This window comes from Crocuta crocuta, unplaced genomic scaffold (genome assembly GCF_008692635.1).
Source record: "Crocuta crocuta isolate KB4526 unplaced genomic scaffold, BGI_CrCroc_1.0 scaffold39, whole genome shotgun sequence".
Lineage (NCBI taxonomy): Eukaryota > Metazoa > Chordata > Mammalia > Carnivora > Hyaenidae > Crocuta > Crocuta crocuta.
Genome location: NW_027533334.1, coordinates 2,395,946 through 2,421,826, shown reverse-complemented (window position 1 = coordinate 2,421,826; position 25,881 = coordinate 2,395,946). Strand labels below are relative to the sequence as shown.

Sequence of the window (25,881 nt, the reverse complement as noted above, 5' to 3'; positions counted from 1 at the left end):
GCGAGTGCAAGTACGGAGCTCCTTACTTCTCCGCCATCTTGCCCCCTCCCCTAATGGGACTGGTTTTCTATGTCTCTTCAGGCTCCAGGACATGGAACCGGGAAAGGGGATGGAAGGCAGTTCTGCAAAGGAATCCACGCTCAGGTGAGAAGTCTGGACCCATTAGATTACATGAGTGAGGAGTTTTCCTTTACTTTTATTAAACTGATCATCCCTTCAAGAGTTATTATTTATCTTTGGAAGATATGTGTGTGTTCTGACAGTCCACTCATTCATTCATTCATTCATTCATTTACTTAATCAGTATTTATTGAGTACCTGCTATGCCTCAAACACTGACGTGGTTGCTGGGAATAAAGTAGTGAACAAAAAAGACCAAAAGTCTTACCTTCACAAAGTTTTTTTTTTTTTTTCATTCTAGTGGGGGAAGAGAATCAAAGTAGTAATTAAGTAACACAAGTGGTGTGTGAGATTACAAAGGATTCCTGTAGAGTAAAACAAAAAACAGGGGCACCTCGGTGGCTCAGTCATTTGGGCGTCTGACTTTACCTCAGGTCATGATTTTGTGGTTCATGAGTTTGAGCCCCACATCAGGCTCTATGCTGACAGCTCAGAGCCTGGAGCCTATTTCAGATTCTGTTTCTCCTTCTCTTTCTGCTCCTCCACAGCTCATACTCTGTCTCTCTTTCTCTCTGTCTCTCTCTCAAAAATAAATGAAACATTAAAAAGGAAAACAAAAAACAAAGCAGAGAAGGGCAAAAAGTGAATGTGGGGTAGTGGGGGAGGTGATTTTAAATAGAATAGAGAGGAGGTGACATTTGAGGCTGATGTGAGAGTGGAGTGTTCTGTAGGGGAGCAGCAGATGCAAAGGCTGCTGGGAATGGTAGGGAGGCTGGAGAAGGGTGGAGTCAGGACAACAGTGAGAGAAGGGCCACGAGATAAGGGAAGGACGGGACAGGTGGTGCCTCAGAGGGTGCTCGACAGGCTGTAGCTCTTATTCTGAGTGGGACGGAAGCATTGCAGGGACTCTAGCAAGGAACGGATAAGATCTGGTTTATTTTGTTAAGGGACCTCTCTGGCTGATCTGTTGAAAAACAGCTGTGGACCAGCCATTTGGAAACTATTGCCATAATCTAAGGGAAAACTGATGGTGGTTTGGTTTAGACTAGCATGGCGGAGGGGGCAATGAATGGTCTGCATCTGAATATTTTTACTGATCTATTGAACGTGGGTTGTGAGAAAGGGGGAGTCACGGAGGACACTTGCATTTTTGGTCTGAACAATTAAGAGGACGGAGTTAACTACAGGGGTGATCAGGAGTTCAATTTTTAAACATGCTAAGTTTGAGACACCAGCTAGATATTTTAACGACAATCCACAAGTGTATCCCTAGCTTCTACCCACTGGGTGCCAGCAGTGTCCCCCACCCCAGTTGTGAAAACCAAAAATATCTTCAGGCATTGCCAGCTTTCCCCTTCAAGGGGCCAAATGTCCTTAGTTGAGAACCACTGGTGGAAGGTCGGCACTCTGTTTGGACTGGGCTGGGAACAGCAACTCTCTCAGCAGTTTCCCAGTGGGGCTGAGCCCTGGGGTAGCCAGGGGGTCTGTGTAGCAGGCACCCTACTTGGAAAGTCTTGGGGTCCCACGGGGGGCTGCCCATGGCATCTCTTGCCTGGTGGCGTCACTGCACTGCTCCTTCCACAAGGCTGCCTCTGTGGCTCGTCCCTGCCCCTAAAGTGGTTGCCTTATAATCTTGTCTATGCTCACTTTTTGGCTTGAATTTTTTATGTTCCATCCAGTTTCCAGGAAAGAAAGCAAAGGACAGGCCTCTGGTGGTTCTCCCCTGATTTCCTGTCTATTAGCTAAATTAACAGCAGGCGAATGCAGCTGTTAAGCCTCAGGGGAAAATGCCATACACCTGGATTAGATTGGCTTGCTCTCTGACCACAATGAGCAAGTCAAGAAGCTGATGGACATTTCTTGGTAGAAAAACATTCTATCACCAGTCGATCAGCATTTAATGAATACCTAACCTAAATTTGCTTAGCACACAGATCACATATTTTCATAACCCTAGATGAGGCATTTCCACACACCAATGTGGAGGCACTAATTTGGAACTTAATTTTAGGCATCTTAATCTTTTTTATCTCTCTGATCTTCCCACCCCCTTGATGTGCTGGATTGCTTCGGAGAGGCTGGCGTGTCGCTTGGATTTTGTGTGTTTCAGTACATTCTATTGGAATGTTTTCTTTCAGACCTTTATGTCTGCCAAGTTGGTGACATTTCTCTCATGATGCTTATCTCTACAAGTTACCAAATGCTTTCGGTTAAGCTGGAGCTAAATTTCTGTGTTGACTAATTTAGCTTTAAACACCAAATCCCCCTGGGGTTGTGCTCAGAAAGTGGACTCCGGAGGACAAGGAGATGTCTGAAAAGGAAGCCACACAGACTTTTACCAGTTTGTTGTCCAATTTAGATTCACCAGGACAAGCTAATCCTAATTCAGGGCATGTTATGATTTTGTGAGAGACTTGCTGCTCAGTCTTCCACTTGTGATTTATTAGTAAGTGATCTCCTGGAGGGTGAGAGGGCCAGGGTATCATTTGGTTGGCAACTTGAAGCACTTCTGAATCTTCTCCCGCATTCCATTTTCTGACTCTCTTTCTAAATTATTTCCCTATAGAAGGCTTTCCTTATAGTCACCATTTGAATTATGCAGGATACTGCTTGATTTATTATACACTTCTATATTATTACAGAGTCATGAGGCTCTGATAGAGGTTTAAATATAGCAGCTCTATATTTCATTTTCTTATAAGGGGTCTTTCGGTAATAGGCGTTTTTTCAGGAACGGCCACTGTCCCAGCTATGTCTACATACCTTGTCTCATGTCTGCCTGCCATTATGAAGTCTGATAAAAGTAACCCCTTTCCCAGCCTCCCTTGAAACTAGACCTTGTTCAGACCAATTAAATGGTAAAAGGAATATACTGGGGTGGCAGGGTTTCTGGGAGGGAATTTTTCCACATTAATAATAAGAGGGTGGTATACGAGGACAGTGCTTTCCAACAGCCCTGACCACCCACCTGCTTCCTGCCATTAACTATAGCTTTGTGGGATGAGTGCAGCTGTGGCAGCCATCTTGTGACCACGAGGAAAATCTCTCTCCTCAAGAGAATTGCAGAGACGCCAGATCTAGCACCCTGACCTATTAGGAAACTCAGCTAAAAGGGACTTAAGCCAGAAGATTATTTATTATTTCCTTAGTGGTGGATATTTCTGGTGGTGTTTTGATAATCTATAGCTAATAGCAATTCAACGGAAACTAAAATTCAGTCACCAAAGTTCACACACTCATTAACAGAGCAAATGCTAGAGCCTAGGAATGCTCCCTAGCAGAACTCTGTTCCCTTATGCCTCACTAACTGTGTATGTGATTTTTAAAGAAACATAAAATGCTTTTGCAACTGCACAATAAGTGTGTGGATAATCGTACAGGATGAGACATAATTTCAAATTATGTCTAATCGGTAAGAATCTTGATAATGGGCCAAATCCAGCAAATAAGACAGCAGAAGTAAGGCTGAGAGTAGGTTCTAAAGATGAAAATATCTATATAACATTTAAGTCTGGATTATAAGCAGAGGCTTGCAAATCTCTGTGGGAGTCTGTGATTTAAATGACTTATTAACACTTTAATTTGTCTCCTCCCCTGTCACTCTGGAGTGCCCTTTGTATTCTTCACCACCTTGAAGTCAAGCTGTGAGTGGGTGTATCCTCTTATNCACCCCCCCCCCCCCAACACTGAGCCAGATTCATCCACTTCCCTAGGCTGTCTCTCTCTCTGTCAAGTCTAGCAAGTCTTGAAAAGGAAGCATCTCTCTAACATTCTGAGCATTCTTGAGAAGACTTGGCCTTTTGTTCACAATTGCTCCTACATTAAGGGCAAACGTAAAGTTGGTAAAAGGTCTAGGTGTGCGATAGCATGTTGAATATAACTCTTTAGGCTACAGAACCTTGGAGGATCTGGAAATCAAAATTATGCCTGGACTGGCAGCTTGTATGCGGCAAGATTCATCTCGATGTAATTTTAAAGAGCTGAGATCCTAAGCTGCCTGAATCCTCCTTTGAAAGAAAAAGATGGGCTCAGTATGCCATGTCTGTGCTACTCCAGCGACCACAAGATGCTTAAATATGCTAACTCTGAGCAGGGTAATGCACTGTGACATGTTCAGAGGAAGAATTGAATTCCATGAGACAAGAAAGCCATTGATGCAGGCTGTTTTATGCAAGTTGATTAATAAACTTCTCAATGGATTCTACTAACATCAACTGCTTTCTCTGGAATAATGTACAACAGGAGGTCGAAAACGTCTTGGCAGATGGCTGACAGTAGAATTTATCACTGGAAGGGAGTTGGCTGTGGCAGGCAGTGCCCTCCAGAGTGTGTCCTGGGGAAGAAGGTGAGAGAGCTGGGTGGCTTGGGTGTTGACTGGTTTTACGAAGGCCCAGAAGGAAATGGCACAGTGTTCCACGTGAGGCATTTTTGTGCTGTTGTGTAAGGGTGTGAGAGGAAGGGGGAGACGAGTGAGAAGCAAGGGGACTCGATGGGAGGTAGAGGAAATACAGAGCATTGGGTAGCCCTTGAAGCATTCCCTGTGGCTGGGGGTGGGGTGGTGGTGGGGGCATGGCATGGCTGGAAAGGCTTCCAAGTACAAGGATGTCTTCTTGAACTTGACATTCTTTGTGATGTAAACTCTTCTTTGGACTCACTCTGTCTCCAGTGCAATCTAATAAACACAAAATCTACCCACTGAGTGGATGCTTCTCATGAAATTTGAGGAAGGGACTACATTTTAGGTCCAGGTCTGTGTAGTTGTGGATTAGAGATGGCATCCGTGGATTGGCAAGATGGCAGCAGTCCAAAGAAGGGATGGGAGCCAGAGGGGTGCAGAAGAATTTAAAGGCACCCTTCCCCTCCACCTTCATTTCATTGGAAATGTTTGGAAATCCTGGGGAGGGTCTACAGATTCGTGGAATACGGCTGTGTTACTTGCATCAGGACTTGTGAGTTCTCTCCTGGTGGAGGAGGGCTGGGCATCTCCTCAGGCTCTTTTGTGTGCCTGGGGGCTGAGCTGGGCTGTTTGCTGCTCCAGTGGCACCCTCTACCCTTCCCCCATGGTGCCCCCAGGCTGGCACTGTGGACCTGGCCTCTGGTTGGCTCTGGCTCGTGGGAAGCCCCACGCAGAGGCTCTGTGGGAGCTTAGAAGAAGGGAGGAGAGTGAAGGCAGGGTTCCTGTTCCCTGACTGCCTCCCTGTTAGGTTACTTTAGGTTAAATGTGACCTTATCTGAAGGTCACTGCTTTCCGTTAAGGGGACTGTCTTACTTTTTGGGTTTAAAAGCACTGGGTGAGGTGATTAGTCTTCCTGGTTTGCAGGAACTGAGGGTGTTCCTGGGACATGGGTTCTGGGTTCTCAAACCAAGACAATCCTGGGCAAATAAGGACGAGCGGGTCACTCTAGGCCTCGGAATGGTGAACAGCGCCTTTGCTGGTTCTAGCTTGAGGTTACTGAGCTCTCTCTGTGGCTCCCATACCACCCATCCCTACCTTTGTAAATAACCCTTTTGTAAAACAAACACACTATCCTGGAATGATCTCATTCAAGCATGTGTTCTCTTTCCTATTGGGTCCTTGAGTGGCACGCTGGTTGTCCATGAGCACTCATGACCTTGTCTTCTTGCAGCTGTGGTTGCCTCAGCTGCCAAATGGGAGAGTTACACTAGAACATTCCCTTACACCTTTCCAGCTGCAGCATCACAAGGAAATTGAAAAGAACATCATGATTTTTATCTCTTAAAATTGTGTAACCATCTCCTTTATTCCTGTTGTCATCTTCCAGTAGTTCTGGGTAAATGATTCCTTTTTAAAATTTTTTAAATGTTTATTTGAATTGGAGAGAGAGAGAGAGAGAGAGAGAGAGAGAGAGAGAGAGACCATGTGTGAGTGGGGGAGGGGCAGAGAGAGACAGGAACACAATCTGAAGCAGGCTCCAAGCTCTGAGTTATCAGCACAGAGCCTGAGGCAGAGCCTGAACTCAGCAGTTGTGAGATCATGACCTGAATTGAAATTGGATGCTTAACCGACTGAGCCACCCAGGCACTCGTCAGGCTAGAGAATTTTTAAGGACTTCCTATTGCTTCAGCTGTGCCTGGGGAAACAGATTCAGGGCACAAAGTTCTGGCCCTGGATGGGGTCATGTCTGGTTTAGGGGGAGAGAAGGAGAGAGAGGCCAGACAGCAGATTATTTCAGCAGAGTGCTATGTGCTAAATGAGATTTATACATGGTGTCCAAGGAACCCAAGGAAGGGTGTCCAACCAAGTCTGGAAGGGGTCTGGAAGACTTTCTGGAGGAAAGCACAGCTGAACTGAATTTTAAATGATATGCAGGGACCAAGCAAAGGGGAGAGAGAACAGGCAAAGAGTAGGTAGTACATTCCTTGCAGAGGAAGGGCATGAGCAGAGGCCTGGAGGAGGCCAAGGACGTGAAACACAGGGTGAATATGAGAAGATTTCACCGGGTAATGTTAGCTGTTCAGGTTTGGTGGAGCCTAGGATGTGAGGCAACAGATGACTCTGGAGAGGGAGACAAGGCTGCATTCTATGGGATCCGGCAGGCGCCAAAGGAGGGGTCTTTTTATCTTATAGAGAACAGTGAGCCACTAAATAAATAATGGGTTGTTTCGCCATTGAGCAGGGCGACCTACTATTTATCCAGTTTCCGAAAATAGAACATAAGGAGTAGCTCTGGACCACCAACAAAAAATAACTCGTGTTCATCAAACTTCCTGAAGTATTGTTCATATATAATGGAACTTTAGATCTGTGTCTTTAGCTATATGAAATAATGAATTGATGCCACTATTAGGGAAATATATGAAACTCCACCCCAAAGCCCTTCTCTGAAGGGAAAACAGCAGACACTGACTGGCTTGATAAATTTACCTTGACTGTCTTCATTCATTTACGTCAACATTCATTTTGCTTCACCTAAATTTTGAGGTTTTGAAGACAAAAACTATGTTTTAATATTGCATCACCAGCAATGAAGACATTGTTTGGCACGGGGAGGGGATCAATAAATGGAAAAGCAAGCAAGCAAACAAACCACTTCACTGAGTGCCCACCAAGCAGTAGGTACTAGCTGCACTAAAGCCAAGAAATAGAGTAACAGAACACAAAGTTCCCATCCCTGATACATTAAAAGTCGCAAGTGGACCTTGAATTAAACAAACTCACTGTAAAAGGACACGTTGATTCATTTAGAGAAATTAGAATGTGGAGTGAGCATCAGATGAAAAGAGAGATTATTATTTAGTTAGGTGTAGTAAGAGTGTTGTGCTTGTTTGACAAAATATGTTTTTTAAAAAGGTAACATTGGGACACCTGGGTGGCTCAGTCGGTTGAGCATTCGACTTAACCAGGTCAAGCTCTTGCGGCTTGTGAATTGGAGCTCTGCTTCAGGCTCTGTGCTGACAACTCAGAGCCTGAAGCCTGCTTCGGATTCTGTGTCTCCCTGTCTCTCTGCCCCTCCCATGCGCGCGCGCACTCTCTCTCTCTCACTCTCTCTCAAAAGTACATAAATATTTTTAAAAATTTTAAAAATGTGATGTTAAAATTGGAAGTAGTTATGGGTGAAATAACATGCTAGGCATTTACATTAAAGTATTATCTCTATGCCTCAAAAAGTTTAAAAATGAAAAAAGTAAAAATTACTGTCAAAACAATGAAGAAGAAAGAAGAAAGAAGGGAATAAAAGGGAAAGAAGGAAGGAAGGAAAGGGGCAGAGAAGAAGGCTAGTTTCAATTGGGAGAAGCTTCTAGATTAGAAAACACAACATTCCAAGATTACGCACACAGGAGTAAATCTGCTTTGTGCCGAGCATGAAATAAGCGCATAATCACAGTGTGGGCAGAAACCAGGAAGAAGGAACCGGGAAGGAGTAAATTTTGAGTGAAGTTTCTTAGGCTCCTGACAAGAGTCCATCTCAAACTGAAGTCCTGGTTTCTTTCCTATTCTCTGCATTAGTAGAACAATGTTTCTCATTTCCTCTCCACGTCTAGTATCCTTTCCAAGAAATATAATGGGGTGAAACTTACCTGGTGACAACTTGGCTACAAAGCATACCAATGATCCGGACAGTTGCCTATAAATGATGCTCGTTAGAGTCTAATTGTGTGGCCTTGGTCACTGATGCTAACAGTATTCTTTCTTTTGCTAAATCATTAAAATCTTACCAAGTGTTTACCATGTCGTGAGTGATGCGTTAGGCATGGAAGCAGAAAATAGGGCAGAGTTCTTCCTTTCATTCTAGCAGACATTTGGGGAGTAGGGTCACAGTTTACATGTACGTGATTGTTTTTCTTGGCTCTGATCTTGGCAACAATCTGATAAGATTAGCCACTGTTTAAAACAACCTTCCTTTTAAATTTAAGGTTCAGGCTGTTCCGTAACTTGCCCTGGTTACTACGCTGCTAATAAATGGCAGCAGTTCTCTCCAAACGTGGATCTTCTCGCCTGGAATTGGGCTCGTCCCCCAGCACACCACAGTCCGGGCTTTCTGGTGTTGCTTCTGGGAACCCGAAGGAAGTGCAGGTGTGATGTGTTTATTGTGCCTAATGATGAATGTCAGGAGTGAGGTGAGCAGCGACGGCTCTTTGGTCAAAAGCAAGTGTTCTACTTGGAGCTAACCTGGGGTGCAGATCACGGTGGCTCTGTTAAGGACAAGCACACTGTGACCCATCAGGGGAGACTTTCTGTTACCAGCTAATTATCACTTACATTTGTCAAGATGGGAAAAAGCGGCCTCTCGCATTTTGTTTTACAGTACGAAAAACTTTGGAAAGGATAGAAAAATTTTAGGGTGATTTGCTCTGCTTTCCTCTCCACAGGCACCCCAGTCAGACCAGAAACAAGGTGCCTCTGGGGTGCTCCATGGGGTGGAAATCCCTGGACGGGATTTTACACGGTATAAGATGCAAACAGCACAGACCAGTGCCTGGGAAGGAAACAGACAGGATGGAAATGAAAGATAGATCTCAAAGCAATTAACTAGAGATGATTTGTACCCAGAAGGGTTGCCGATGCAGAGAGAATGAAGCCATACTCAAAAGGCCACATAACATATGATTCCATTTATATAAAATATCCAGAACAGACAAATCCCTAGAGATAGACACAAAACAGATTACTGGTTGCCAGGGGCTGGGAAGGCAGGGGGAGAGGATAGGGAGTGGCTGCTTAATGGGTACAGATTGCCTTTTAGGGTCATGAAAATGTTCTGGAGCTAGGCAGTGGTGATGCCGCCCCAGACTGGGAATGTACTAAATGTCTCCAATGCCAATTTTTATGTTAGGTGTATCTTACCCTAGTAAAATATATATATGCACGCATGTACACACACACTTAAAAATCATCTTTCTGGTTGGTTAATAGCAGCTGCCACCTCTGAGATACATTGGCAACGTACCTGATGAGTGGTCACGCAGATTATACCAGAATATCCTCACTGAGAAGGAAATTGCTCAAAATTAAGCATATTTCATTTTTAGGAAGCTCTAATTGTTAGAAAATTTACTGTGAAAGTGGATTAAAATCTATATTCTTGAGAGAGAGAGAGAGGCTTGCTGAGTGATCAGAATGAGAGAGTATCTGGTAGCTCAGATATTCCCCACATTTATATTTGTGCCTGAAGAGAAAAGGCAATTCTGGTCAAGGGTCTTGCAAAGACGGCTTTATAAAGATACGCTCCTCTGTAAAGTGGGGCCACTGCATCTTCCTGAGCATGTGAAACTAAAGGGCTTGTGTGGAATGCAGGAGTTATGGCTGGGATTATTCCAGAATTTTGAATAATAGGTTATTCAAAATCTAGCCTTACTGAGAACTGCAATGGAGGGAGGGGAATCTAGAAAAAAAATTCAGAATTTTCTATTTGAAGAAACATACTGCTGTGCTCACTTTAAAATGAGAAAACCTTGTGTATGGGGGAGAAATGCATAAGAAAAAAGCACATTATCAGAAATGTTCTGTGTTTTATAAATAGATATACAATCAGGTTTTTAAAAATGGAGCCACCAAGAGCTTTGATTTATAGGGATATTATGCAACCACTTTCCCAAAAACATGCCTATTGTGTAAATCAAGTACACATGTGCATTTCCCGTAATTTACATGCTATAACTTAAATAGTACATATATATGCATGGTTTAATATTAGGAGGGATGAATAGTTTAGACATTCTTTTGCATCCTGCTTTAATTAATAGTGAGAGAGATCGACAGAAACAAGTCAGTGGTTCCCTTTGAGCAGGGCTCACGGAGTTCTGGTGGAAAAAGGCAGTAACAGCGGATTCTGACTTCTGATTCACCCCAGACTCGTTCTCCTTTCTCATCTTTATGCACCAGCTCCCTTTTGTGCTTCTCACGGCTCATCTGGAGTGCCATGAGTAATTAGAGCTCCCTTCTACCGGGGGCCGTTGAAGAGCTTTGTGGTGCCACAAAGAAAAATGCGAATTTCGTCCTTGGGAACTAGCAATATTTTGTGTTTTCAATGCCCTGCTTTTAGACGGTTCCCAGCAAAGGAACATACTTACCTTTTATCATTATTGTAGCGGAAAAATACTAGCCTGAGGATGTGGGCTGCTAAAAGCTGTCGGAGCCTGCCTACCGTTAGTGTTTAGTGACGACGTTCGAAGCTTTTCGCAACCCATACTCGGATCTGACTCAATGTGGGGAGAAGCCAGAAATACCAGAGCAATTCAGGAAAAACAGGAGAGCGGCAAGGGAGAAGCCCAGAGGAAAGGGACCTTTGTTTTAAACCTCCAGAGGAGACATAACCAGGTTACGTCACAAAGGACATGAAAACCACATATCTCTCCCAGAAAGTGGTGGGAGCAGCGTAAAAGGAGCCCTGCACAAATCTCCTATTCATTGGAGCTTTGAGGCCTATGATTTTCCCTAAGTGTGGGAGGGGCAGGTAGTTTGAGATGAAGGAGGCGCCCAGAACACACTGTCAGGGTGCAAACTTGGCTTCTCCCTCCCCTTCCTGTGGATTTATTAGGCAGGCGGGCAAATCGGTGTGCAAAGAATAGATTTGCTGGAATAACAGCTGGGTAAATGGCACATTATGCAATTTTGCAGGTGCACACTGATTTGCAGTTGCACAGAAATGAAAGGATACGAGGCAAAGGGCTCTGCCATGCCACTTTGGGCCGAGCATTCCCCTAGCCACTCGGCCCCGGGAAGGGCTATTATCTGCAGTTTGTGTGCGCCATCCCTAGCACGGAGGTGGTGTTTACTCACCCGCGTGAAGAGGACATTTTAACTCTCCATCTTCCCCTCCAGTGTGCAGTATTGATTTCCTGCTGGAAGGAGACAGAAAGACCTTTCTTCAAAGTACCTTTGGAGGCAGAACTGGCTGTGGGCTGAGCTTTGTGAACAGGGGCTTGCATTCAGGGAAGGCAGAATCTTGTTCTTAGGTGCAAATTGTGTGTGTGTGTGTGGGGGGGTTACTTACTAGTCACAACAAGTTCGTGTTTCACTGGTAGTTGTTCAAGAAAAATCCAGCAGATGGAAGCTGCTCCGTCACGAGGTTAGTCTAAACAAGTCTGGATAATTATCCTGGCTAATTAATACCTGCGTCTCTTGTGCAGGTTGAGATGACATATTTTGCAGGTGGTGCCAGTTCAACATTGGGGGAACAATTGTTCTGAAAAACCCGGCATGAGGGATATTTCCATGGGATTGTACTTCGGCTGTGCAAATGCTCTCCTTTTAAAATGTGATTGGCAAAAGTAAGGGGCATCTCAAAATTCTCCAATCTGGGATTGTTTCTTGCAGGAATTTATGGAAACTCTCTGATCCTGCCTTGGAGGCGTGAAATACTTATTTACCAGTAGCATCTTTGAGGAAAAAAAGGTTCACACGATTATCCCTTGCTTTAAAAATCCCTGGTATATAGTATGCCGAATTTGTAGCCTTGATAAAGCAGAGAATTAGTCTTTTATTACTTTGAAATTAAGTGCCCAAGTTCAATGGCTCCCCATTGCTTAACAAATTAAGTACAGAGCCTCTTGCCTGGGTTTCGAACGGCCTTGAACCACACACACACACACATCTACATGCCAAGTGTGAGCTTGCAATGTATTTTTATTAAATATCAACACCATAAAATACAGTAGGAGAAATTTCCAAGGTCTGGAGTGAGAGGAAAAAACAGAATTCATGGACCACAGGAGAACTGACTCTTCGATTCACTGATCCATTCAAGATATGTTTTCCAAGAAGTAACTGGTGCAGGGGCAGGGTGAATGGTACTCAAAATGATTTTTAAAACAAAAAACAAATGCCATCAATGAGCTACTGGTAGCTAGAGGTGAAAACACTGGTTTATTTTGGTGTACACCTCCTCTGCTTTGGGAAGGACCAACTTGGTGGTGGCTTTTAGTTATGCAGATGTAAGGCAACTTTGGGTAGGGACCAAGGAGGGCTCTTGGAGGAAGGGAATGGGTACCTTTGCATTTGAGGTTTGATGTTCCACAACGTGTCGGATGGATTGAAGCGACCCTGATTGAGAACAGCTGTTTATAATTGAAGTCCTCAAGAAGAAACTCATTTTAAGGAAGAGGGCAGTCTAGAGTGGTGGCCAAGGTCAAGATCATCACTAGAAATGGACATAGGACATTGCAATATGGCTAATGCTAGAACACTCTTGGCCAAGGAGGAGTGTGTGTGTGTGTGTGTGTGTGTGTGTGTGTGTGTAAGCCTAAAGAGCTCAGTAAACAACAGGTGATGGTTTAGGAAGCACTGGCCAATGGCAGTGTGCTGTGAGCACTACTGGCTGTAAATAAGGAAGAAATGCTATTCCAGCCTTTCCCTGCACCCAAGGAAATACTCTCAGAGTAGTGAGTTCCTCGTCACCAGAACATGAGCAGGAGTGAACAAGGACTGTTCACACTGCCAGAGTTCCTGGGTAAGGGNTCTCCGCCATCTTGCCCCCTCCTCTTTTTTTTTTTTTTTTTTTGACAGAGACCCTCCCTGATACAGAGAAGGGGGTTTTCAAAAGATAGGCACAATTTTTGAGCCCATTGGCGTTCTCAACTTACCATGTACCTGGGAGTGACAGTGGGACTTTGTGCTGAGGAAGGACACACATTATTTGGATAAATGGAAAGAGGGATCAGAATCGGTTGAATTTAAAACAGAATGAAATGTTTCCTAATCATGTGCTCTGAGTTGCAAGTCTCAGTCAGAGCTCTTCAGAGGAACAAATGTAGATATGCTTAATAAGTTATACCAATAGGAAGAGAAAGGGAGGGAGGGAGAGTGAGAGAAAGGCATTTATTTTAAGGAATTAGTTTACGTGATTACGGAGGTTTGGCAACTCCAAAATCGTCAGGACAGGCAGGAAGACGGGAATTTTAGGCGAAAGTTGATGTTTCAGGGGCACCTGGGTGACTCAATCGGGTAGGCATCTGCCTCTTCCTTTCGGCTCAAGTCATGATCCACAGTTTATGAGATGGAGCCCCGCCGTCAGGCTGAGCACTAACAGTGGGGAAAGAGACCAAGAATGAGGACAGGGAACACAGCTCAGAAGAGAAGAAATGTTATGGGATTTCAGTGTGATGGGAGAGAGCAGCTCAAAGAAGTATCTGTGGCAGCTGCCTTTGATGTGTGTCTTGCAGGATAAGGGGCTTCTGTAGGTACGAGAGCACATGAGAATGCTTGAACAAAAGCAGGAAGATAAAATATACATACCAAGAAAGCCACTTGGCCAGAGCATATGGTTTGTGGTGACACAGGAGAAAGGGCTTGAGAGCTGTCTAGGAGATAAATGGCGGGTAGGGACTTAGTCATTTGGTATGCAACTGCAGGGGGCGAGGGGTATCACGGAAGGTTTGATTTTTGAATAGGGTAGCAATGTGATTAGTATTCTCCCTGGAGCAGAGTACTATAATAAAGGTTTTCTGGGTAGATCTGAGAGAGAAGGACGTGGGATAAACAGTTGGAAGACTAACAGCTCTGCAGTGAGGAGTGGAAACCAGGGATGAGGCTGTAGAGATTGAATTAAGGGACCCTGTCTTAAAGATACTACAGCAGTCAAAGCTATAGGACATGACAATTAATTTGGGGTAGAGTGAACAAGAATAAAAGCAGATATTATTTGCAGACAGTATGAATGAGAAAGCAGGGATAATATTAACAGAAGAGAAACGGGTATGGAAGACGAGGTAGTAATTTCATCTTTAGACATTTTGAGCTTAGCATTCTGGTGGGACAATCTGGTGAAATTCATTAGAAACCAGTTATATACATGGTCTGGAATTTAGGAAGGAGGTCAGGATTAGAAATGTGTATTTGTTTCTAATGGCTGTTTTGGCAAGGTATGTCTGGGATAATCCTTTGTCTGGAGGTTTTGCCTTGCAAATATTGCTTCGTAATTACAAGGACAATATGATGTAGTGGCCAAAAACGTTTGCTTAGGCTTCAGGCAGGTCCAACCCAGCTGTTTACAAGATTCCATTAACGTCGGGGATATTATGCCTCTCTATGCCTCGGCTTTCTTTTTCTATAAGTTGTAAATAATAATATCAAGATGGCTATATTAACTAAATTAATGCACATGAAATAACCTGGCTGGGCTGCTTTTGCGATACTCCTGGAACTGTTTACAGAAGCGCCTCTCCTCCTCTGGCCAGATCCAAGACAATCTTCCTTTCCTGCTCGTCTAAAATCTCACATGAAACTTTCCTCTTCCAGCATGAGTTGAATTCACCTGGAATGGTTAGGAAGTGCCATCCTAACTTATCCACCTGTGGATCTTCTTTCTTGTCCTCTGTGTCTTGGAGATCTGTTGGTGATGTAGAGGTTGCCTTGTACCCTTAGCCTGAGGATATGTCTCTGGTTTAGGTTCATTCACATAACAGAAAAGAAGTTATCTATCCTTTCCCTTGGAAGAAGAAAAATCAGTCCTTAATCAGACAAATTTTCTCGCATAGAGATGATGGCTAAAGTTGCAGGAGTAGATGGCAGCAGTGGGAATAGAAGAGCATCTAGAATAGAACCTTGAGGGATATTATCATCTCTGAGTTATGGAGAAGAAAAACATGCTATTGTCTCTAATAAGACAACCATAATTAAAAACAAGAGCCTTATTTCTTTTGTTCACCATCAGCATGCATTCATTCATTCAACAAATATGTATTGATATCCACTAAACATAAGTCACTAAATAGAGCAGTGAGCAAATTAGGCAAAAAAAAAAAAAAAAAATTGGCTTTCTTAGAGCTTGGACTATATAGCAGGCACTTGAAAGAGTACTTGTTAATGAATGAATATTTGAAAGTGTATTTGATAGACACTGGCAAGTTTTTATAAAAGAGTAAAGCCAGTAGATATTCTATATTTGGAACACGAGGCTCCTAGTTTGAGCAGGAGACTTCTTTCATCATCTCCAAGATTGACAAATTTGACCATTACAGAGTTTTCTGGTCAATAAAAAGAGAAAACTAGCATCATTAAGTTTCTACTAAGTGCCAGACATTAGGTCAGGAAGTGTGCATATATATATAGGGCCTACTGAATTAGCTCTACAACACTCATGTGCAACAGACATTGTATATTTTTTAACTAAATAAGATTATGTCTGGGTTGGCCCAGACCACCCAGGGTTGGTGAGAAACTCAATTTCAGCTCTTGCTGGGGAGGAACAGGCTTCTGCCCCTCCCTTGGGGAAGTACCGTAACCTCAGGCTCGGCACTATCCAGGAAAGGACTTCTGGCCTTTGGCCCATTGTTATTAAGTTGTTCCTTTTGTGTGTCTTCTCTCTTTGTCACCTTAGTCCTGGGCCATTGCCAGGCCTCCAGCCTTGGTGTTAACTCCCCACCCATCCATTAGGCACCTCCATTAGGGCTTCTGTCATCTGTGGGAGCAGGTTTCTGGCTCTCCTCCAGGCCGCAGTCTACACAGTACCTCGGGTTGAGGCACTCTCACAGCCCCTGCCTCCTGTCCATCTCTTTTCCCTGACTCCTCTCCAAGGATCTGGTTCTCCTAGACTGGCCTGTGTGTATGTTGCCTTCAGGGCAGCTCATACAACCCAAGAAGTTCTTTCCCTCTATGACCAGGAAGTCCAACACAGAGACTTATGAAGCTGGGGCACCGGAGATGATAGAGGGGAAAAGAGGGAAGAAAAAAAGAAGCAAGGATAAGACAAAAGTGAATCCACCACTCCATAATAATACATTATCTCCTCTAATCCTCCAAATCACAGCGTGAGATAGGTATTATTAGCATATTACAGAAGTACCGATTCATTCAATAAATATTTATTGAGAGTCTTCTTTCTGCCTTAGTTTTCTGGGCTCTGGAGGGGAAAAAAAAGCCAACAGTGAATAAGACAGATGAAAACCCACATGAAATCACGAAGTCTCTGAAAGTAAATAACATGCTTGAGATCACATACCCCATAAGCGGAAAAGCTAGAATTGAGCCCAGGCCTGCCTTTCTCCCAAGTCCACATCATTGTACCACGTGACGCTGGTGTTGCAATACAGGCCGTACCGCAAAACACAGCTCGAACTTCTGACAGACAGAAATGTGACATCACAGGCGGTCAGAATAACACCAGTGATCACTCACTGACCGCTGGCCATGTTAGGCGATGTGAGAGAGATAACCAGGCCAGCAAGAGGGTGAGCAGAATTTCATTCTAAATTTACCTTATTCCAGTCTGGGACTCTAAAGAGCATCTTAATTGTCTTGGGGTCTTATATTTGACAAAAGTAAGTTAAAAGTCCTCCTTCTTTCCTGCTCTATTCTGCCTCCGGCTGGGAAATCTGGGTTAGGCCAGGTGAGGAGAGCCAGCTTCTCTTCCTTGTTCCCAATTTTGTCCCCCGTTATCAGCACCTACTGTTTGGTTATCGGGGTCAAGGAGGACACTCAAGGGACAGGGAAAGTCTTATGGTTTAGGGCCTTTTGTGAATGGTGAATCTCCCATGTTAAGTCTTGCTTCCAAGAGTCCCTGCAGAGGTTCTTTGGGGCCCCTTCTCCCTGGATATGGCTTCTGGAGGCCCCCTGTCTAGTCCCAGACTCTCCCCATGTAGACCTCTAGGTTATATGCGAGGGACTGGACCTTGAAGCCCTCAAATCCTGAAGAACAAGTGTTTTGCTCCCTACATTGTTCTTTGAATGCTCCTCCCTTGGGTTATCATGGCAAGGATCAGGGTCACCTCCTTTCCCTCTACCATGGATGGGTGACTCAAAGGGAAGGGAAATGACCCGATCCAAAGTGTTCTTCATTGCCTGCCTCTGCAGGCCTGCGAGAATTTCTGAGTGTCCTTTATACAGCCTGGAGCGGGAGGTTGGGCTGAGGGGGCAGCATGCAGTGATTCAGGGCATCCTGTAGAGAATGCAAGGCTATTTTGAAACTTTGCTGAAAATAGAAAAAGTGTCATTTAACATCCAGTTTGCAGTGGCCCCAGAAACTTCTCAAGGAAGCACAATATCACAGGCCCTGGGATCAAACTGCTGGTTTGAATCCTTGTTTGTTTCTTTGTTTTTGTTGNGTCCTTTATACAGCCTGGAGCGGGAGGTTGGGCTGAGGGGGCAGCATGCAGTGATTCAGGGCATCCTGTAGAGAATGCAAGGCTATTTTGAAACTTTGCTGAAAATAGAAAAAGTGTCATTTAACATCCAGTTTGCAGTGGCCCCAGAAACTTCTCAAGGAAGCACAATATCACAGGCCCTGGGATCAAACTGCTGGTTTGAATCCTTGTTTGTTTCTCTGTTTTTGTTGTGTGTGTGTGTGTGTGTGTGTTTTGTTTGTTTTTACTTGCTACGTGACTTAAGGCAAGTTATTAACCTTGCTGTAGATTCATTTTCTCTGCATATCTGTCAACAGCACAAGGGTGCTGGAGGAATAAACGAGGCAGTATGTGTAAAGTGCACAGAACAACTTTCACGTGGTTTATGTCCCCAAACTATGACCTGTTGTTATTCTCACCACTTTCTCCTGTACATCAACTTCTGAGACAAATTGAAGATCAACACTTCTGACTTCTTCTGAGTTTAGAGCACAGGCTTTTTTTTGTAAAAGTCAAACTCAAGAGGCAGGCATAAGTGAGGCCAAACATGTGTGACTCCTTGTAGAACTATGGCTTATTCTGCTCTAGGGCGGCCATCATCTTTTCACCTTTCAAGAATAGGTGCTGCCTTGCATGGGCTGCTGTATCTCTTCCAATGTGGTTTTTACATTGTTTAGGCTGATTAGAAACAATGTGGCATGGTAGTTAGGAAGGTGGACACTAGGGGAGGCCTCCTGGGTGGCTCAGTCAGTTGACTGCCTGACTCTTGATTTCAGCTCAGGTCATGATCTCACTGGTTCCTGAGATGGAGCCCCAAGTTGGGTACTGCACCAACAGCATAGAGCCTGCTTGGGATTCTCTCTGTCCCTCTTTCTCTCTGATCCTCCCCCACTTGCACACACACTCTTTCTCTCTCTCAAAATAAATAAAACTTAAAAAAAAGAAAAGAAGAAAGAAGGTGGGCACTGGGTCAGTCAGACTTGGGCCCTAATCTCTGCTCTGATACTTAATGGCTTCTGTGACTTCCTGGAAATTACTTAACTTTTCTGTGTTTTCATTTCCTCATCTATAGAACAAAGACAATAGTACCTCCCTCATCGAGTTGTTGTAAGGATTAAAAAAGATAATGTAGGTAACAAGCTTGGTGAAAAATAGCTCAAAAAATGGTAGCAACAATATGCTATATGGTGTTAAGGTTGGGTAAGGCTTGGTTTTTGATTGTGGGTTAGAAGCAAGGTCTGTTTTGGCTTCTGTTGGCAATGGACCCAGAGAGCTGAACCTCTTTCCTTAAAGCATGTTGGATATTGTTCAGAAGCTTTTGAATACATTGAACATGAGCACACAATCTAAAGTCTAAAAAGCAGATATAATCATTGGTGGTGGAGGTAGGGTTGGGGGGCTGGTTCATAGACTGAAAAAGGCTTGGTTTTCACCTAATTCTGGGACTCGTGTTAGAAATAGTGAGGGGCCATGGGGGTTCAAGAACCCTCACTGGGAGCATGAGAGCTCTCTGCTTTCCTCTTTGCCTTTGCCAAATATTTTTTTCACAGTATGATCCTGTGAGTCTTAAAGTGATCTTAGGATTCCCTTCCCCCACTCCTAATCCTTGGAATATATCTGATCAATGGCTTAATCCAGATCAAATTAGGATATGCATTTTGTACGTATTCTTAGTTGTGCTCAGTTCTTTGTACCACCTCTTGCTCTTCAGAACATAATGGACCTGCTTTGGAGACACCTGATAAGATGTAATGAGCCAGGCTCTGACTCTCATTGCTCCACAGGGGACATGGAGCATTTGGGGTGTGCCTCCAATCTGTTCTGGAGAGGCCCCACACAGGCTGCTTTCCCCAAATGGTACAGTCTAAGCTGGGTTTCCCCAATTAACTATTGTTAATTTCCAATATTCAATAGTTTTAACCACTATTTATTTATTTATTTATTTATTTATTTATTTTTGAGAGAGAGAGTGGAGGAAGAGAAAAAGTGAGCGAGAGAGAAAATCCTGAAGGGAGGCTCAAGCGCACCCAAAGAGAGGCTCAAGTTCACCCAAGGCACGGCTCAAACTCATGAACCATGAGACTATGACCCGAGCCAAAGTCAGATGCTTAACCGACTAAACCACCCAGTCACTCCTCATGTCAACCACTCTTAACCAATATTTACTTGAATCTTCACCTTGTGGTTTTCACCCTGGGCTGGTCCTGGCTGGGTGGTTTATGCAGAGGACATAACTTATCTTACAGCCCTGTTACTTCAGTTCCTGGAGATCTTCCATTCAGTAGTACACTTGGAGCTGGCATTACTTCTTGCTAGTGTACCCTCCCACAGTCACCAGAGCACTGGCTGTCCAGGCCCCTCCAGTGCTTTCGAGTGCCATTGCTGCTTGGGTGACTATCTCTTCTTCTTTCATAAAGTTGTCTTCCTCATGTGCTTATCTTTGGATAGAGATTATTAAAACACTAAGTCAATTAGGGCCCAGATTATTATTATTTGAGAGAGGGGAGGAGAAGGGAGAAGGAGAGAAAAGGGGAGGAAAGGAGAGAGAGAGAGAGAGGAGGGAGGAGAAAGAGAAAGAGAGGACAAGAGAGACTTTATTGTCACATCAGAATCAGCATTAGAGCTTTTAAACAAACATGTCCATTCCCATGTCATATTGCCTTTACCAGATTTTTTTCTGGGTGCCCCTTTAAGTTTGTGGACTATAAATTTTTGTTGATATCGGTCTTTCCACTTGTGTAGTTTTCCCCTCCAGATCCTCAGTGACGTATGAAGAAGGCAGTGAGGTGTGCTGAGCCATGGATGGGAGTTTGACAGGAGAGTAGATGAAGAAAGGGCAAATGAACAATGATGCTGAGTGTGTAGATGGGGAGATGATTGAAGATATAGCATGAAATCCAAGTAAAAAAAATGGAAGACAATGGAGATAGTAGTGTTGGTGAAGGTCCCAGTGAAGTCCCAGGACAAGTGTAGTCATGCTGATTGTGCAGGTAAACTGGAAGGCAAGGAGCTGTGACCAGAGTGTGATGCCTTCCTGAGTCAGGATTTGGAGGGTAATCTACAAAGAGAGGACAATAACTCAGATATGCAATAAACACTGTAAATGAATGTCAGATACTCTGAAAATCACATGATCTGTCACTCACCCCAGGCTTTAATCCAGTCTTTACTTTTCCTCCAGGTTGCATTATAGTCTCCACTTAATCTCGGGTTCCCTTATTTTCCTCGCCAGTCTGTAGCTTTTCACATGTCCGTTGGACTGTTGAAATTGGCATCTCTGGCTTTGAACCTTGGTGATAGAAAACTTCTATCCTTCTCTGGGCATTTCTTACTGCTGGCCACTCCAGGAAACCACACCCAAAGGGATCTCTGGCCCATATACCGTGTATCAACACTGATTGTCTTAGAACCCTTCGTGTGGGTTTACCTTGGCCTCTGCAGAGAGGAGTAGGATACCGGGTTTCTTGTCTACAGTCCAGTGTGTTTCCTAACACACCCTTGCACGTTCCCCTACATGCACAGGAGCCTGTTTGTGGAAGCCTGTCTGTGACCAAGGTCCCTGTTTCACACTCTGGTCATGTACCCTGTAGAGCTCTATCGTTAGGTTTCATGGTCTCTCCCAGTCTCACAGTCAGACAGCTGCCCTGAGAATGAGGTGACAGCGCTTTGGGGGTGACCTGTCTGTTGCTGCTCTGTCTCAGCACTTCTCTTGCTACACAGCCCGATTTAAGCTTGGCCCTTGATAATTCCGAGAATTTTCTCTTGCCTGTGTTGTTTGGGATCAACTGAGGATCCTAACCCTAAGAGTGATCAGTAAGTGATTCCGGAAGCCACAGACAGGACATTCAGTGTAGAGATGCGAAGATGCAGTCCTAGTCTCATACTGATGCTGATTTGAGTAATTTTGCACTGACTTGAGGAATGAGGGTGTGTCGTGCTGTACAACATTAACAAGGCACGGGGAAATGTAACTAGCTGGTTTTAGCATCACTGTCACTAGTTTATATTTGGAACTTGTGAACTTTCAGTGAAAAATGATATTTCTTATCAGGTTTCATGTGCCCTCACATTTACCCAACCCTATCACTAGGCTTAGTAAAAAGACAAAGATTCCTATCAAAAACACACATTCCTTTGAAATCTAGAGTAATGGTGATAAGATAATAACAAGGGGTGGAATGTGTTAACTTTCTGTTATTTCATTGTTTCACTTCCTTTAGACCTGTGTGAAATATCTTTAACTAAAGCACTCGTAAATAGCTAGTGTGGTAGAAAGAACACAGTTTTGTCATGAAGTACCGCACACTAGCTGATGGCACCACAGGAAACCCGCAAGGACACAGCCTTGGAACTGTGATTTGATTTTGAATCACAGTCCACCCCTACCAGCTATGTCACTTAGGAAAAGGTTTTGTCCCTCTGAGTTCTGTCTCGTCATTGGTAATGTGGGGTACCCCGTTGTCAAATGCTTCCACATAGGAGATATTTGCGGATAGCATGGACTGATTCTTCAAGGTCCATCTGAAACTCCCTGTGGGGTGACCCCTCTCTGCAGAGACTGGAAAGTTAGAAAAGATTGTTCTTAGACTGTCCTGCAGCTAATGTTCTGGATGTGACTGGAGTTGATCAATTACATGCACCTAAAACTAAGACTCAATTATGGGCTGAATGAAGGAGAGAGAGATGTTGGCAGGGAGCAAAGTGGCCATTTTGCTGCCGTAGACTGTGACAGAGGCAGGGTGATGGCTGTTGGCAGCGTCCAGAGGGAGTGGCTTCCTGCAGCAGCTGTGTTCACTTTCCTTATTATGTGTGATTCTGAGGACTGGGAGTTGTTCCTGGAAGCTTAGTCCAGAGCTTGCTCCTCCAGCCCTTCCAGCAATTGTGAAAGCCTCCTCATACCTGGTACAATTCTCTTTTCTGCTTAAACTAGTAATAGTGATTTCTGCCATCTAAGACTGTAACTGAAACAAAACTGAGCAAACGGTAGCTAGTCCTTCTCCTCCTTATGATGACCTGTATGCAAATGTATGTCGATTTTACACAGATTGTAGGAAATGCAACAAGGGATGGGGCACAGTCCCTGGGGAGCTTATTATTTTGTGGAAGAGACCCACTTATAAGTGGATATACTTTAAAATGAGCTAAGCACCAAAGGTTATCACCAAAGTGCTTTGAGAATCAAAGGATGGAGTAAATGGCAATGGCTTGATGAGCTAGATCAGAAGATGACATTTTATAGAATTGAAAAGAATGAGTAAGGACATGAAGGGGTCAGTGGAAAGACAGGGGTGGAAGGAGAGAAGGGCCCAGGATTTGCAAAGGGGCAGAGAAGTGAAAGTGTCTCTGTGTCAGAGAAGTACGAAAGGCTTGGCGGGTATTGTGTGCAGCCAGGATGGAGTGTGGGGGGCTTAGGGTGGGAGCATTAGGAATTTGAAGAGTTCAGTTCTGACTAGATTGTGTAGAACTGAATGTGTCTAATTAGGAAATTTAGATTTTATCATCCAGTGATAGTGATCCAGGAGGGATTTTGAAGCAAAGGAGGGAAAATAAACAATTTTTCCGTCGATGAGGAAAACTGGCTTTAGTGTGGAGGATGAATTGGAAAATGAAGCATCCTCAAAAACATATAGGAGGTTGTTTTAAAAAGTGAGAGAATGAGAGTAGCATTAATGACAGGGAAGAGGGCCGGAATGGGGGATATATTTCTGAAATAATATACAGAATTAGGGACACATGGGTGGCTCAGTCAGGTGAGCATCCAACTCTTGATTTTGGCTCAGATCATGATCCTAAGGTCATGGGATTGAGCCCTGAGCAGTCTCCGAGCATGGAGCCTGCTTAAGATTCTCTCTCTCTTTCCCTTTGTCCCTCTCCCGTGCTCAAGGGCTCTCTATCTTAAAAAAATGTATAGAATTAGAGACCAATTGAACTGAAAGGAGAAGAAGAAAGAAGCAAGGTTTCCAGCTAAAATATAGGTTTCATTGGAGTAAGGACTTTGTTCATGGATATATCCTCATTACTGAGAATAATGCCTAGCACATAGTAGATGGCCAATACATTTTTATTAAGTGAATAAGGATATTGGTAATGCCATGAATATTGTCACGATGAGGTTACTTTTAGGTGTCTTTGGAGCATCCAAGTAAAAATGTTCATGATGCAAGTCTTGTGCTTAGAGGAAAGAAAACATCTGAAGCTATTAATAGAAACCATAGACATAGGAGGTAAAGCATAGATAAGGTGGTCCAGAGAAAGCCTTCCAGGTGAGGGGAAAACTAAAGAAAGCCTTCCAGGTGAGTGGACTCTAGGATCCACCAGACTTAAAGATTTGGCAGAGCAGTACTTCCTATGAAGCACAAAATGCAATGGCAGAGAGGGACGGGATCTAGGAGATAATGTTGTGTTAGAAAGTCAGGTTAGAAGAAACTTGTTGGTGCATAGTGTCAATTCTATGGTGATATCAAGTTGAATAAATCCTTATAAAACAGGCCATAAGATCTCTAAGTTAGGAGGTATTTAATCATCCTTTCCTGGTCTCACTTTAATAGAGTTACAGAGATGGGTCTCATTTTGCAATGGGTTTGGCCCTAGGCGGATGGAGGAAGGCCACTCTGCCATTTGCATCTACTAGGATAAGCCAATCTGTGCCTTCCTTTTTTTTGGTCATATGTAGACCAATATTCTCAAGTGGGGGCCATTTTCCCCTCTCAGGAGACATTTGGTAGTCTTGGCTGGAAGGGTGCTACGGGAATCTAGTGGGCAGGGGTCAGGGATGCTAGCAGACAGCTTGTGGGGCACAGGGCAGCCACCACCAACAAAGAATAACCTGGCCATAATACTGATGTCAAGAAACCCTGCCAGAGAGGAAAACACTGCCGAATTGAAGTTAGTAAAAGAAATGATGAGGTGTGAGAAGAAGGGGATATTTTCTCCCTTTGGATGTGGGACCCAGGTTCATCAAGTAGAGCTTTCAAAAGGCTCTGTCAGTGGAATACAAACACCAGGTCAACCATTAGTGCAAATGGCCTCTGGAATATTGCTGCCGACTTCTTTCTTCTCTTCCACATCTGTGTCTAAAAGCTTGCTTCCACTTATCCTCGTTGTAAAGGAACATTGCCTGAGGACTCTTTGTGGTCAACATTGCACGGGGTGCAATCAAGACTGCAGCCACTCTTCTGAGCTAAGAATTGGGTTACCTGGTGAGTCAAGTAGGAGTGTTATTTATGGCGATAATGGGACAGGGCTTTTGAAATTGAGGCAGCCTGGAACTTCTAGGTTATGCCATTGGGAAGGGAAGACAGAAAGAGCCCTGGACGTGGAATTAGGAGCCAGGGACACATCTCAGCTTCCCTGATTACTAGCCGCCTGATTGTAGGACATTCCTAAGCTTCTATGAACCTCAGTTTCTTCATTTGTGAGTAGCTTAATGATATACTGAGCTCAGTGACTGATGTGCAGATTAAATCCATGATGCATCTGAAAATGCTTTGGCTGGGATGCCTGGATGGCTCAGTCAGTTGGGTGTCCGACTTCGGCTCAGGTCCTGATCTCACAGCTCATGAGTTCAAGCCCCACTTCAGGCTCTGTGCTGACAGTTCAGAGCCTGAAGCCTGCTTCGGATTTTGTGACTCCTTCTCTCTCTGCCCCTCACCCACTCAGGCTCTGTCTCTCTCTCCTTCCAAGATAAACATTAAAAATAAAAAAATTTTAAAAAGAGAAAATGCTTTGGGAATGTGTAAGTCCAGCCAGCTGATGTTATTACCTAGGATATTTTAATAGATAGTGACATATATAAGATGTGAATATAAAGTAATATTATGTTTCCTCTATGAAAAACATATATAACTGTAGCCAGAATTTAGTACTCAACTGGATTTAAGTTTTTTGAGGCAGAGTCCTTGGATGTTTTGTTCATTTTCTGGCATATCTGTCAAAGAAAACCTACACAGACAATGTTGGAGTTCTGAATGAAGATTTCTATTCTTTTCCTTCTTTCTTTGCAAGTGTATAACATATGCAAAGGAGCCCAGCCTTCAGATTTACTGGCTCTCAGCATAAAGAGAGAAAGTGATGTGTAGAGTTGGTATTATTATGAGAGTTGGCAGTTCTGATTAGATACATTTTAATAAACTGAAAGTTCTGTCTTTGATTAAAATAACATCTGAAAAACAGCTTCTCCTCCCCAACAGAATGTCCCTGGCTTTTGCTGGTTTGCGTGTTTGTTTTTTGTGGATTATCTCA

At 43.8% G+C, this 25,881-nt stretch overlaps 1 protein-coding gene across 10 annotated transcripts in view; it reads left to right on the top strand.

Annotated features, from left to right (window-relative positions):
• Window positions 1–78: 78 nt before the first annotated feature.
• LOC144218377 (uncharacterized) overlaps window positions 79–25,881 on the top strand; it is a 220,210-nt gene continuing 194,407 nt past the window's right edge. For 6 of the 10 annotated variants that reach the window (XR_013331138.1, XR_013331137.1, XR_013331136.1 and 3 more), the window contains exon 1: window positions 79–144. Coding sequence is in view for 1 of the 10 variants with exons in the window: in XM_077748234.1 (XP_077604360.1) it covers window positions 8,543–8,656 (114 nt within the window). In the remaining 9 variants the exon portion in view is untranslated. Of the gene's footprint in view, window positions 145–8,496; window positions 8,657–25,881 lie in introns of all 10 variants that reach the window. The other 4 variants (XR_013331132.1, XR_013331133.1, XR_013331131.1 and 1 more) reach the window with 1 other exon arrangement.